Below are 15,516 nucleotides of genomic sequence, written 5' to 3'. Positions count from 1 at the left end.
GGGTAAATAGAATAGTGTGAAAAGATGGTATGGATATTAAAGTGCATGATGCAACAATCCAAACCAAATAAGTATAAGGGGAAATATAAGGGACAATACTGACGGAAGAGTGAACTGGTGAATTGCAGCAGCCAGCACAAACCACCAGCAACATTCAAAAACAAATTATAGGATTTAAGCAGCAGCAGTTAGTAAGCTTAATAGCCTAAATACAGACAGAATGATATCAGTATAAACTTCAAAACCAAAATGTGCATTTTGATATATGACGCCTTATGTTCCTACAGATCAAATGTGTTTATATATGTAAGCTTCCATGCTCAAACAATGGGTGTTACTTTGGCTCCATCTGCTGTAGAGAGAAAAAAAAAAAAAAAAAAAAGGCAAAAATGAAGACTCACCCTTCCAGATCAAGTGCAACTAGCCACAAGGAATTTAAATTATTATAAAAAATGTATTTATTAGTACTCACAAATGTTATTCATTTTCCAGGGCAGTCTGCACCCCTCAGTACAACCTATGGTGTGGTATAAAGATGAAGTGATTCACAATGGCTTTTTATTTTCAAGTAGCAAAATACCATGATACAACCCATATCATGTGATCCTATTGGCAAACATAAATAAAAGGAATGAGAAAGAAATGCATTTCATAGAAAACATCTTAAATAAAAAAATAATCCAAAAGACAAGTGTTGGACTTCAACAAAAGGCTGACTTATGATGTGCATGGGATTGTGACTGTTGAGGACACTTGGAAAAAAAAAAAAAAAAAAAAAGGCAATATTTTAAATCTTACATTACAGGAATGTAAATAAAAATGTGCTGCCACCAGCTTCCTCCTTAGAACAGCAAGGTCTGAAAATTCGGAGACATTCCATTCTTTGGCTTTAACGATTAGTATTAAGCATTTGCTTTTCCTCCATAAAGATTTTCAGTAAATTAATTGCAGTGATGATCTCCCTGCAACCTCATAATGCCCTCTTCTCAAGGGCAAAGCGGGGATGGGACTGTGGATTTTAGCATATCTTCAATTCACAAGTCACAAGGTTGTAAGACGATAATTCAAACTATGATATTTGACAGTAAACTGGTGCTATGAATCAATATATATGGCAATTAAGATGTGCATTCCACAAAATTCATGTGTCACAAAAAGAAAAACCCGCAATTAATAACCCGTACATGCTAATATTTAGCAGTGATTTGGGCTTAAAGGATTATAGGTACCCCGTAGTAATAAAATGGAATCACCATTTTCTAGTCCATTATTGAGTTCAACCAAATAGCTGTTGGCTACCGCCACTGCTCCACATTTTCTAAATAGTCCAATATGGTTTCATTCCCATCCTCCTCTATCCAGCTGTCCTCTACCTGTCCTTCTGTCTCACTCTCCACATGTCCAGCATCTGCTTGTTTTTCTTCAGAGAAAGCAGGATATTGTTCTGTCGTTGGTGGCTCCTTGGTGGGTTTAAAAACAGCTTTTCCAGTCACCCCCCACCAAGGCTTCACCTTGGCACGTAGCTTGCGTCTCTCCTGCAGGCGTCGCTGACGGGCCTCCCTGCGCTCCTGCTGTCTGGCGTACTGGAATCGCTGCAGGAAAAGGTCCCGCGCATACTCATACAGCTCCACGTCCCACTGGTTCAGCTCTCGAATCTTGCGCTGGGTCTCCGGTTCCACCTCTACGCTCGCAGCGCGGGTGCCGTTGAGCTGCGTGAACGGCGCGATGAAGGACAGGCGGAACGTGTGCTCGAAGAGGTACTGCGTCTTACGCTGATATTCCGTCAGACCAAAAAAGGCCATGTTTCGCAAGTTGCGCTTGGCACTTTCCAGTAGAACGCCCCACCGCTGGCTCTCACTCATGATGGAGAGGTTATAGCAGCCCACCAGGCTGAGGTCAGCCAGCATACGCGTCTGTCTGTTGTTGGCCAGGTTGTGAGGACACACCATGAATTCCTCCAACGTGCAGCCCGACCAGTCGTCACCAGTGTAACAGCTGGGCAGCTCGGTCAGGGTGGGTAAACGGCCATCACAGATGTGTTTAGAGGCCTTCCAGGTGGCACCGCGCTGAACGTGCCTCCATTCGCTCAGGTAGCGCCACACCGGATCCCTCAAGATCGTGATGTAGTAGTAGTTCCTACTACATGAGACAGGAAAGAGAAGAATTTATCAAATTAAGTTATTTAAAAAAAGTGGCAAAATGAGTTGAGAACAAAATGAAATGTTATATTGCGTATGAATCATTAAGTGGGTAAAGCTGTCATATTTTGTGCATGTTCAGTGACAGAATTATTCATGGTGAGGTTTCTGTTGGAGTGTGTCAGGGGAGCGATCTTGATGGAAAACGGAATGAATTATTGCTAGTTGACTGTAATTATGGGCAGTTTAGCATAATGAGCGAATAAGAAGAATCATCTTTCAGCTCACATCCAAAACACTTTCCATATGAATATCAATTAAAATTGTCTGGACAAATCCATTCAACAACAGCACAGAGAAAGTCTCTGAAGAGCCTCAACTTTTTCTTTACTTACAAGCCAACAATAAGCCCGTGGGATTATGATTTCATCTAATTGTGTCCATTTGAAAAACAGGCCTTTCAAGCGTTTATATCTGTATACATCAGTCGATATAGTTGTATATTTAATTGTTCATTTACCCCCTATTTTTCATTTTGCTTACCTTTGCAGTCATCTAATGCTCAGGCTTTCGACAAGGCTTGATTATTGTAGATTCCTTTAAATGGGTATTAATCAAGTATCTCTTGCCAGTCTGCAAATGGTATAGAATGCAGCTGATAGACTCCTAACTGGTGTGTGGAAACTAGAGCATATTACTCCAGTTTTAATATATTTGTATTGGCTTCCAATTTGCTACAGAATTGATTTTAAAGTGTTGTTACTGGTTTTTATTTCTATCTGTTCACAATCCAGTGAGGTCTCTAATATAAAATAGCAGTCTAATATCTAATGCTCTAATATCTAATATCTAATATAAATAAAACTTCCAGTTATTAATTTCATTTCATGTCTCAGAATGTGAATTTCTTGTTCGTAATTTCAGCATTGTAACACCATAAAATATCACTGAAGTTGGAACCTCCGCTGCTCTTCCCCGAACGTGTCAAATCTGCCATTCGGAAAACTGTGATAAGGTGAGTCTGAGAGGATAGAAAAGTGGAGAGGGAGGCAAATCCATAGCAAGAGACTTTTGCCTCCGTTGGTAAATAAAAAAAAAAGGCAATGACCATGGAGTATTTTTTACTTTAAGAGATTAGAGTGTTATATAGAGGCATATAGGCTACAGCTTCACTAAACGTCTGAACGTGCTCTTGTAACGTTTTTTTTTTCCTTCAAGTGATATGCTACTTTTATTTTCTTGCGTTATACATGTCATTTTCATTTTATTTTTTTACATTTTAAAGCAGTTAATAAAAACAAAATCCTCAGGAGGATCCCAGACCACTACAATTAGTGTGCCTCTGTGCCGCCTCCATTTTAAAATCCATGAGCCACCAAGTTGACATTAACACTGACTTAAAGTTAATATATTAAAAACACTAATAATTAAAAACAAATTATAAAAAAGTAATCTTTAGCAGATTTCAAAATTAAAATCTACACTGTACATTATAAAATTGTGATGCTCAAATTCACTTGTAGCATTTAAAACAATTTTAGTTTGCATTGTTTTATTTTCATTTAATTAGATAAATTAGTGTAGATTTTTAATATCTGTCATTCATCGGTTATCAACCAAAAACAACAATAACTGACAATAATTATCGCCTTATCTGCATCAGTCAGAATATTAACATAGGTGCATCCCTATATTCCCTATTCCTTTCTACTGCTATTTGAAGATTAATTAATATATTAACTTTAAATCATTCTACAGTATTGTTTTTTCCTTTCCCAATAAAGCATTCCCCTATGAATGCACAAAAACAAATGTAGCACACACACTTTACAGAATGAACTAACATCACCTGGAGAACTTGCCAAATCAAAATAACTCAATCCAAGGCAAGCCTCGCCATTCAAAACCAAGCAGGGTTTAGGGTAAACCAAAGGTGATTTGCAACAGTTTATTCTTCAATGAGGACTAAAAAAAATCTTACTGACCCTAAACTGTTGTCCTTTTTTAATCAATCATTGATTCAAATTTTTTCCTCAGTTTTAATATTTTTGAAAGTATCTTATGTTCAACCAAGGCTGCATTTATTTGATTAAAAAAAAAAAAAAAAGTTAAAACAGTAATATTGCAAAATAACTGGTTTCAATATATTTTAAAACATAATTAATTCCTGTGATATAAAAACTGTCAGCATCATTACTCTTCTAGTCTTCAGTGTCACGTGATCCTTCAGAAATTATTCTAATATGCTGATTTGGTGCTCAAGAAACATTTATTATCACTGTTGAAAACAGCTGCTCTTCTTAACGTTTTTTTTTTTTGTGGAACAGGATACATTTTTCAGCATTCCTTGGTAGATAGAAAGTTTAAAAGAACAGCATTTATTTGGAATAAAAATGTTGTATTATTATAACATTATGTGTCTAAACTGACACTTTTGATCAACTGAATTCGTCTTTGCTGAATAAAAGTATTAATTTCTTTTCCCCCAAAATTCCCCCCAATGTACCAGCCTACTACGCTTAAGGTACACAAACGCTTATCAAAAGCAATGCCTCCCAGTGCAAACATTATCCACCACGGTTTATCCCATGCTACAGGGAGTTTATTTAAAGGACAAGCCTGAGAGAATGGCAGATGTTCTGGTGCCAGCAGGCTGTCTGCCCTCCAGGGTGTCTGAAAGAGTGAATGATTATGATGATGGGTCCCCTGTTGCAGGAATGCGGTGAATGAAAGCACTCTGGGGTTGAGCATGACCTGTTGGAGGCCTTTTGTCTCCACATAATTGACTTGCTAAGAGGCTTCAGCACTGAACTGAACGAGAACAATGTGAGGTGGAGGAGTGGCGAAACACACCGTGACACCATACAAAACACAATACCATAACAAAAGAAATAAGTTTGTTTGTGAAGACGCATTTCAGTCCATTATAGACACTAAAATCAGTTTATTACACTGATAAAAACCAATTAAACTCTCACCTGGGAATCCCGCGCCTCTCCTGAGACTCGCGGTTGCTCATGTAAGAAGGCACGCAGTTAGTGAGCTCCGTCCAGTCCGCGTGCAGACCGCAGGTCCAGCCGGTGGAGAAGCGCGAGAACAGCCAGGTGTCCCGTTTGCCCGGCCGGTAGCAAGTGCACTTCTTCTGGCCCGCATGGCACTCGCACGGCCTCTCCAGCTGGATGTTGCGGACCAGGTGACGGCCGAACGTGGTCCCCCCGGTTTTCTGAATGTGGAGGAACACTATAACATCGTCTCCCTTTATGTTGAAATCTACAGCACGATTAAGGTCTTTGGTAGTGAAATTAAAGCGAGGCACAAAGCGAACCAAAGCACCGTCTTCTGAGCTGTACGGATCTCCAGCACCGGCTCCGTTCATGCGATCCCCGGGCTCGCGACTCCCTAGTCTCGAGGACAATGATGCCAGGTGTAGCAACTGGCAATCGGACGTAGGACAGACGTATTGTAATACAATAACACCGAAACACAGGATCATCAGCAGTACGATGAGAAGTCGGCTGTAGTAGGATTTTTCATCCATCTTCTCGCTGGAAAAGTGAAAGCATTACTCAATTGTGCGGGTCCCCACCGCGTCGCGTCGGCCGGGAGGAATGTTGAACAAAACCTGTGACTCGAGCCTCAGTACATCAAAATATGAACACGCCCAGCTCCTTTTGTGGATGTTAGTCTGCTAGTATCGGACGTAATTAATGTCTACATGTTTCCACGAGGCTTTCGCGTCCGTAGTTACACCGTATAGCACTGAGATCTTCAGACAACTTCTGCTGTTTACCTCTGCCACAATTTCGTACTCTCTCTTCCCCGTTCCCACCCGCTTTCTCTCTTCACAATAAAAGTCCCCATGAGGACATTTATTTTGAGGGAAAAAATACAACTGCGATTTTACAAATATTGTTTTCTCTTTTGCAAGACAAGTGGTTGTCTAGACATTTAATTTGCTAAAATATATCCTCTAATAAACAAAACTAATTTTGTTTTATATTTCACATCTAGTCGTTGTGAACAATAAAAAAAAATATCACAACACAAAATAGCCTACCTAAATAAATAATGTTAAATAAATTTGTTGTTTGTTTATAACAAATCTTTGGGAAGTAGCTGATTAAAATGTTTTAACACATTTATCACATTATTTTCTGTACAATTGGAAGAAAACATCAAGGGATGGTTATTTTTGATATGCTAATGAAAAAAGGGATATTAATAGCCCTATGCTATATTTATATGTACTCAAGTGTTGGGGAAAGTTACTTTTAAAAGTAATGCATTACAGTATTGCATTACTCCCTAAAAAAGTAACTAATTGCTTTACTTAGTTACTTTTTATAAAAAGAAATGCGTTACATTCTGGATTAAAGAAGAATATGATAAGGAAGTTCAACACTCTTATTTTTAAATCTAATCTAAATTAATTTTTTCTTGTTAGTATGGTTGAATTAGATCATTGAAGGTGATACATTGGTTAATAAAGTAAGATTAAATACATAAAGTATATTTGTGTAATTTAATATATTTAATTATTACAGGTTTGCGTAAAATTCTGAGATTGCATTTCACTGTTTTTATTCATTTTGAGGAATACTGAATGTTTTCATGCAAGTGATATGAGTAAATGCATGTTCACATTTAGTCTAGAACTACAATAACCATCATATTTACACAGCACACACACCTCCGCACTTTATTTCTCAACATGGAGACAGGAGAGCTGTCAGTCAATAAATGTGAAAAAGTAACTTGCGTTACTTATTTGAAAAAGTAACTTAGCCTAGATATTTCGTTGTAAATTGAAAAAGTAATGTTACTTTACTAGTTACTTGCAAAAGTAATCTGATTACATTACCCAAGTTACTTGTAATGTGTTACCCCCAAAACTGTATGTAGTAGTCTTAAGATAAGATTAACAGTTTAATTTAATAACACAATGAAAACTAAAGGAATATTTAACACTTCAACTTAATTAATGGCTTTGATTAATCAATGTTCTTGATTGTTCTAAGTCTTTGGTGTTTCATTAATGGGTCCCTCAAAGAGATTTTCAAAGCAATCATGCAATTTAGTAGTGCTAATACTGGCAACAGAGCAGAAATGACATGACACATTTAAATATCTGCAGTCTTTATTTCAACAAGACTAAGAAATGTTTAATATAACTTTTCTCTTACATTTTTAGCATCTATCTCTTTGTTTTGCCCATATTAAGCACATACTCTGAATGGGTAAAATCTGATGAACATCTCTCAGAGACCACTAAAACGACTGCTCATTATTTACATTTTTTTCCTTTTCTTTCTTTAGTCTCTCTCACTCCTCATCACAGATGACTCCATTGATATACAGGGCTGCGGGTCCTGCAATCTGTCCACCTGAAGTTCAGCATTCAAACTAAAGATGACATTGCAGAGGTTCATTCAAGAGTCCATGTCATCTTCACACTGACTCGGAGTAGCTCGACATACTAAGCACAAGACACTTCCTTTCCTGGCCTTTACATCAGAGCTATCTTAACATGTGACAGTGGGAAGCTTTGGGTCATAAGGTAGGATAGAAAGCACATATTGCTTCCTATTCGTGGCAGCACATCAGCTTAGAAAAAAACACATATCCAATCTGAGGTGCGGCGCATTACTGCTGTAGAGATATTTACTCATTTCAGGCTCCTGAAACCCTGACAAGATTCTTTGCATGTCTGAGGACTGGCCATTCATCCATACATACTGAAAGAATCTCCAAATGAATGAATAAAAACAAACATAAGTTGAAAATCAAATACGCATGCTGCAGATATGATTAAAAGCATCATTTAAAACTCTCTTGCTGTGAGGTATCTGAATGCCAATTAAAAGTGCATGTGACATCAGGAACGATCAAGGACCGATGACCAGCCCTGTCCTTGCATCAGCTTGTATGATTTTCACAATCCCCTTACATAAAACTGTAACGACAAAACAAATGCTTACGGTGGCTTGGTTTACAAAATTTAAATATTATGCATTATGAAATTTGAAGCCAATATAAAACCATCAAAGTGTGAAACCATTAAAATGCATTCATCTACAGACATAAATATTTTGAATACTGAAATTAAGATACCTAGAAAAGCGATGCTTGCGAATGCCTTTCAAAGAGACATGTGGTTAAATAACTTACTGTACAAGAGCAAGGGGAGATTGTTTTGTTTTTTCTGAGAGACAAAAAAACCTTTTTTTTTTCTTTTTTTTTTTAAACTAACGAACAAGCAGTTGTCAAGACATTCGAATGGGAACAACAACAAAAAAAAAACGTGAACTGGTATTGGCTCGTACCACACATACACACAGTCTATTGCTCTATATGAGGAATGGTTTAAAAATACCGTACCGACTTCTATGGATATCAATCGGGAATGGGAAAAAGATGGACATTTTGTGAAACAAACAGAAAAATAAAAAAACAAGAGAGGCCACCCAACCTCTCAAATTAGCACCGGCTGTCACTGTGTAGAAATCTTGCAGTACCTATCTTACAGTTTTATACCTTACAATACATTTCCAGCCAGATAAACACCTCCACATAAAACCCTGTGTAGAATTCATCCAGACAGCTCAGTCTTGAGCCATCTTCAGCACACGCTCATGTCCAGCTGGTCTTCCTGTAAGTTCATAACTAAACATTCAGTAAAAAATAACTTTCCTCAGGCCACACAGTCTGTAGGAAACATGTCTCTGCATGTCATCTTTGAGGGAACCATCAAGGCCTATTCATCAATGAATCAACTTTCATACAGACCTTACCTAACCAAGGCTCCTTCTTCGTTACGCACTATTAAGTTATTACTGAAGACTATATTCTCAAGTTGTATATTATACAGCTGAAAGAATCTGGGATGATGATATGGGGGCTGTGAAAGTTGTTTGGAAGCAAAACATTTTTTTCAGAATAACCGTTTCATGTCTGGGATCCTGTATAGTTTTGATTTCATTCATAAGGCAGCATTGTATAAGTTATTGTCGATCACAGCCCTAACAAAGGGCCCATTTATGAACCATTTAAGGCATCATGAAGTTATCATCAACCTCAATAACATCCAAGGAACATATATGATCTGCAGCTAACCGAAGCCTCCATGCACACCAACACACACACACACACTCAAAATGGATTAAAAGTCAGTCTAACGAGTACTTCATACAGATTTGCTTAAATCATACATGTGTTATATGGGTTGATTAATTGTTTACCTTTAGAAAAAGCACTTGGATGATATATACAGCCAATCACACACCATCCAGCCAAACACACACTCAGTCTGACCTACTTTCAAACAAACACCGGCACTTATTTAAACCATAACCGAAAATATCACTATGAGGAGTTGCCAATTCTGGACTCTACAGACATAGAGGAATAAAACCCAGCTGAGTGGAAATATAGCTGTACATAAATGAAGTCTGTTCTTATAAACACAAAAAATACACTGAAGGGAAGTTATTTGAATATTAATAACTTGAGTGTCTTCCCCTGATGGCAGGCAGACGGAGATCCTGAAAGCAGTGTCTTTAATGTCCTATGGCAGTTTTCTGCTCTCTTGTTCAAATTCGTACAAACACACATCCTCTTCCTCTCTAGGCCGGTCTTATCTCGTGTGAAGGGTGAACAGGGCGAGCAGGAGCGCTGCCACCACCAGTGCCAGGCTGCAAGGTGTCAACCGTGTACCGCTGGAGGGATGAACACTGAGGATGCGAGGTTTAACGGGCGCCGGGGTGGAGAAGTAGATGTCGCCGTCACTGTCGCAAGAGGGCGAGTCGCAGCCACTTCCGCTTTCCTCTCCGCTGCCGGCATCCTCTGAAGAGCCAGGAAAGACAGATAAATGTTAAAAACAGGGCTTGTATCTAATTTCATTTCAAATTTAACCACAGCCGTTGTTACTCGAAATGTGCAGAAGTAGATGCCTCGTACCATTGACAAATGAGATGTCAGTGCCAGTGTAAGCAGCCTTAAGCCAGCTGGTCATTTCCTTCAGCACTGCTATTTGCCGCCGAATCACCATGTCTGGTTTGGTGATGTCAACTTCCACATCAGGATTAGACACCTGATTGGCTAAGCCATTGCCCATGACGACAGATTCGTACCTGCATGTGAGGAAAGAAAGGAAAAGTTGAGTGGGCGGTCAGTGTTGCAGTTTGAGTCAGGAAACGAATGTAGGAATTTTACTGTATCTGGATCAATGACCATTAACGGTGTCTTTAAAAAAAAAATCTAGTTTAAAACATGTTCATTTCATACGGTTTTAAAAAAAAACTTGGTCACAATTTATATTAGGTGTCTTTAACTACTACTTGCATAAAAAAATTGTTAGGTACAATGTATTATTGTGTTCATTTAGTATTGCAAAACAGGTTTGCTGCTATAAGTTTGCTGCAGGTTTGGTGGTATGGGTAGGTTTAAGGGTGGGTTAAGGTGTAAGGGAAGGGTCAACAGTCTAATTATAGAAATTAATTACAGCTGTAGTTACATGCAGATATTTTCAAATGTACAATGTAAAAACATTTATGTACACAAAAAGTTAATTTTATCAAATAATCACTTAAAGTGTTAGTAACCTAGAAGTTAAAGACGCGTAATATAAAGTGGGACCAAAAATGTTTATATTATTTTCAAGAAATGATTCAATTTAATGACAAAAAAAAAAGACATGTGGTTTAACAAGTGAAAAGTAATACCATATTTTCTTTACACAGTAAGTGTTCACATGTTATTTTCAAAAATGTTTTTAAATAGATTTTTTCATGGAATTTTTTAAAGTTAAAAAAAAAAAATTAAAGGGTTAGTTCTCCTAAAAATGAAAATTCTGTCATTAATTACTCACCCTCATGTCGTTCCAAACCTGTAAGACTTTTGTTAATCTTCGAACACAAATGCGAATAAATGCCTAAATTAAATCTGTTCATCATATAAAGCGATCGAGTCTCTTCAGAATATTTGGACTAAACTGCTCAGTCATATGGATTAGTTTTATGATCTCTTTATGAACTTTTTGAAGCGTCAAAGAGGTAGTCGTGTAGCTGTCTATGGAGGGACAGAAAGCTCTCAGATTTCATCAAAAAGATCTTCATTTGTGTTCCGAAGATGAACAAAGGTCTTACGGGTGTGGAACGACATGAGGGTGAGTAATTAATGACAGAATTTTAATTTTTGGGTGAACTAACCCTTTAAACTTAACCACTAACCCTTGCATTTTTAAAAAAAAAATTTTATTCATAGATCCAGACAAAAAAAACATGAGCATCATCTCATTGACCCACCTGCTTTTGGCTGTACCATTCCAGCATTCATCACCATTGGCAATCCGGTCTCCAACACACACCGTGTCCGGCAGGGTGGACCAGAACTTCTTGGCATGCTTCAGTTTCTTCTTGACATCCGTCAACTAGGAAACAAACAGTGTGTTACACATGGTCCATTCTGATTTGGTAGAATCAAATCAACATGTTTTAAAAGAAAGTGTCTGGAAGGGATATGGGTGGTAATAAGGGAGACCCTTATCCTTACCAGTCGGTCCAGGCTGGTGCCAGCGGCAGTGGTGGGTCTGGCATCAGGGCTGTAGGGTCGGAAACGCCCAGGGAACCCTGAGTCTTTAGGAGAGCGTCGGGTGCGTAAAGCCATGTTGGGTTTGGGCTGCCCACAACCCTGAAACACCTGAAACAAACAAATAACCATAAATATACATATATAAAACCATTTATATACACATCACAATATATATTACAATAAGTAAAGAATAGCAGTTGTAAAGTAAAATAAAACATGCATTTGCGATTTACATGTCAAAATGTAATTTTGAAAAGAAATTAGAAAACACACCTTCTGTGAGACCTGTATGCTGTTCTCCTGCATGTTCATGATGGCATCTGAAATCTTCACATCTATGGGGTCCATGACAGACTCAAAGTTAAAGGGTCCCTCTAGCCTCTCAGCGAGACCCAACATGGCATCTAAAATGGAAAATAAATGCATTCATGAGAAGATCACCCACAACACAATCTATTTCAATACCACTTTTCCAAATACCCATGCCCAAACTATTTCGCTGCAAGTTATTTCCACCACTAGGGGGCAGTATACAGTCATCAGTCCAGGCTAAGTTCATAAGAAACTGAAGTCTGTTGCATGAACAGCTTGTTAAACAGACAGAGCTGAACAAGCGCCCCAATTAAGGGTCCCCCAAAAGCTGTCAGGCAAAGTGAGCAAATCCAGTCCCAGAGTCCCGTGAGCCAGGAACAGTTTGCGAAAGCGCATGAGAATGTGTGACAGGACCTGGGACCACACGGCCTTCAGAGCCACAAGAGGCCCAAAACACTTCATGAAACATGCAAGGATAAAAACAGAGCTACTCCCCAGCGTTCACTCCTAATTCAAGTCAATTTCAATCCTGGTTTCAAGCTGAGGCTTCACGTAAATTGTTTTGGCCTTAGAGCAAGTGAACAAGAGGAAACCATTTCAGTGTGACCAGTTCATTTTTAATCTGTGCTTATTATACTCCCGTTCTTAGTGTGGAAAACTGGTTCCATTGCATCTAGTAATGGTTCAGTAATAAATCAATTACTTGAGTCATTAAACACTCTCTTACCCAGGAAGTTATTCCACTCTGTGTCCAGATCGGCCTGATTAGCCAGGCAGCCTCGCATAACGTTGAGACAGTAGTTCTTGCAGGGCTTCAGCGCCACCTGGCCGGTACAGTACGGACAGTAATACATCTTCATAGCTGCACGGACGCAGCTCGGAGAGGCGCTTACCTGAGAGAGAGGACGAACAAGAAGATTGTTATTGAGCAGAGTCAGCAAAACAGACACCGGAGGAAAAGGTTAATGAGTCTCTAACCTAATTCATATGCCTGATGTTGCTGATAAAACACTGAACAGAGAGCAATAGTGACCTGACCACCTTTCATAAGGTCACTGCTGAACTTGTGTTTGCTCAATTTGTCACTGGAGGTTCAATTGCTTCTGCTAACTCACTACACACACTGAGAAGCCTTGGCCTCTGATCTTTTAATGCTGGGAGATAAGCTCCGATGGGTCCATCCAGGTGTCGCCCTTCACATACTGATAAACCCTATAGAAAACCTGTACTTTAGATCTCTGTCCCTGAGCTCTGACTCGCTTAATAAACATGAGTCGCCATGCTAACCAAAGGCAATGCTAGAGCTGGGTATTAATAAAGATTTGATTCTGATTTACAAACTCTTGATTCGATTTTATTCTGAGACAGTTTGACTTGATTCTAATTCATTGGGGTGTGTGTCAGTTTTGCATACAAAATTTTGCTTACATAAATAATTCTCTCTCTAATGCTGTAACTTAAACAGGCTAGTGTTTCAGACAGATTTAAATTGATCTTTTCCAATTTTACATTAAGAAAAATCTGTTCATAACCAGGGTTATCATTAACTAATTTTAAACGTGAAAATCAATAAAAACATATTTTGTTAATTGACATAAAGCTGAAATAAAATCAGTAGATAATGAAAGATTCATTTGATAATTATTAGATAAAAAAAAAAAAAAAAGGAAAATTAGATGAAAAACTTATTTTAATTTGATACAAGGGCAAAATTTTCCTATAGTTCAAGTTGTAGCACTAGAATTACTAACTGGAAATAAATAAAAACTAAAATTGATTATAAAAAAAATATTTGTGACCCTGGACCACAAAACCAGTCATAAGGGTCAATTTTTTGAAATTAAGATTTATACATCATCTGAAGGCTGAATAAATAAATAAGTAGGATAGGACAATATTTGGCCGAGATACAAGTATTTGAAAATCTGGAATCTGAGGGTGCAAAAAAAAAAAAAAAAAAAAAAAAAAAATCAAAATATTGAGATAATCGCCTTTAAAGTTGTCCAAATAAAGTCCTTAACAATGGATATCCACTCACAAAAATTTATTTACGCTAGGAAATTTACAAAATATCTTCATGGAACATGATCTTTACTTAATATCCTAATAATTTTTGGCATAATAGAAAAATCGATAATTTTGACCCATACAATGTATTGTTGGCTATTGCTACAAATATACCCATGGTCCAGGGTCACATTTGTAAAAAACAAAAAAAAACAAAAAAAAACCATAAAATTACTTAAAATTAAAATGAAAACTAAAAATATAAAAATAAAAGCTAATTCAAGATATATAGTATATAAATATTACTAAAACACTGTTTATAAGAGTCAGTGATTGCGCTATATGCTTTTAATTCACTAATATAACTTCTAATAAGAGGCACCTGTTCATAGATCAGACTACAAATTCTGGTAAAATATCACTACTTTTGCTGTGGTGCCAAATTTATTAGCAGCAGCATAGATTCATTAGCGGGGGCAACTCCAAAAAACCCAAACGCATGCTTCTCACCGTGGAGACTTTGCCCACCACCTCGGGCATGAGCGCCAGGCCGCGGGTGAACGTGCGGACTGCGATGAAAGAACGGGTCAACTGCAGGCGGAGCTTGCGTGGAACGTCACCGAAGGGTTTGAGCTGCTCCATATGCCTGCTGACGCACTCCATGTACGAGTCGCCGAACTCATACTGCACATTGACCAGTCGGAACATGCGCTCCAGAAGCTCCGTCCAGAACTCCGCTAGCATGTCGTCCAGGTTGACAGCGCTGCTCCCGTGGCTGTAGTAGCGGCGTAGGTCGCGGAAGAATTGCTCAAAGAGCTCGGCGTTCTTCACGTACATCAAGCCGTAGGTCCGCACGAACATGTCATTGAGAGACTTCTCTGCATTGTTCAACAACTCTCTGAAGAACTCTGAGAAGAAAGAACAATATCAAGAGCGTTGGTTAGTTTTAAATGCATCAAACTTGATGAAGGTTGTGCAAGTGTATCACTTATGCGATACCTGCTGCTGAGAACGTTCAGATAAGATTTGTGGGAGAAGAAAATTAGATACATTCCCAAAAATCTCGTCATAAGTTTTATGTTCTTAATTGTACTGAATGTGCACTTGTTGTGTAATTCATATATCATTTTTGTAATGAAGTAAAAGGCCACTTAAGTGTACTTTTAGTTTACTATATATGCTTGTACTTCTTCATAAGGGTTACATACTATCATGTTGTTCCAAACTCATATTCTGTTCCCAGAAACATTTTTTCTTTTTTCCAAGAATTATCACATCAGTCTTTTTTAAATCACCACAGGCTGTCAAACTCCAAAAAGGACAAATAAACATGTAGGCCACAACTTGTACATTATATTGTTAGTCTTCTGAAGCCATTTGATAGCTTTATGGGAGGAACAGATTGACAGTCTTTTTTTTTTTTTTTTTTTACTGTTAATCTCCACTGCAACTCAAATAAAATATGGTGCAG

At 38.1% G+C, this 15,516-nt stretch overlaps 2 protein-coding genes across 2 annotated transcripts in view; both read right to left on the bottom strand.

Annotated features, from left to right (window-relative positions):
- Nucleotides 1–541: 541 nt before the first annotated feature.
- hs6st2 (heparan sulfate 6-O-sulfotransferase 2) lies at nt 542–5,980 on the bottom strand. Its single transcript, XM_051861084.1, has 2 exons — nt 5,117–5,980; nt 542–2,139 (listed from the first exon to the last, which is right to left on the bottom strand). The coding sequence occupies exons 1-2, from the start codon at nt 5,674–5,676 to the stop codon at nt 1,296–1,298; spliced, it is 1,404 nt and encodes a 467-aa protein (XP_051717044.1). The 5' UTR covers nt 5,677–5,980; the 3' UTR covers nt 542–1,295.
- A 1,277-nt stretch (nt 5,981–7,257) lies between these two features.
- gpc4 (glypican 4) overlaps nt 7,258–15,516 on the bottom strand; it is a 39,480-nt gene continuing 31,221 nt past the window's right edge. Inside the window, exons 3-9 of the mRNA XM_051860030.1 lie at nt 14,556–14,953; nt 12,766–12,931; nt 12,000–12,130; nt 11,688–11,834; nt 11,441–11,565; nt 10,095–10,267; nt 7,258–9,980 (exon numbers count right to left, since the gene is read on the bottom strand). Of these exons, the coding sequence (XP_051715990.1) occupies nt 9,772–9,980; nt 10,095–10,267; nt 11,441–11,565; nt 11,688–11,834; nt 12,000–12,130; nt 12,766–12,931; nt 14,556–14,953 (1,349 nt within the window). The 3' untranslated portion in view covers nt 7,258–9,771. The remainder of the gene's footprint in view (nt 9,981–10,094; nt 10,268–11,440; nt 11,566–11,687; nt 11,835–11,999; nt 12,131–12,765; nt 12,932–14,555; nt 14,954–15,516) is intronic.

The sequence above is a fragment of the Ctenopharyngodon idella genome, chromosome 14 (assembly GCF_019924925.1).
Source record: "Ctenopharyngodon idella isolate HZGC_01 chromosome 14, HZGC01, whole genome shotgun sequence".
Taxonomy (NCBI): Eukaryota; Metazoa; Chordata; class Actinopteri; order Cypriniformes; family Xenocyprididae; genus Ctenopharyngodon; species Ctenopharyngodon idella.
Note: the sequence above shows the minus strand (reverse complement) of the source record. Positions and strands in the feature narration are given on the sequence as shown.

Bases quoted from the DNA above. Each gene is read 5' to 3' on its own strand.
- hs6st2 (XM_051861084.1), bottom strand. From the start codon at position 5,676: ATGGATGAAAAATCCTACTACAGCCGACTTCTCATCGTACTGCTGATG. The intron at 2,140-5,116 runs GTGAGAGTTTAA...TGTCTCATGTAG, and splicing joins GAGAGGCGCGGGATTCCCAG to TAGGAACTACTACTACATCA.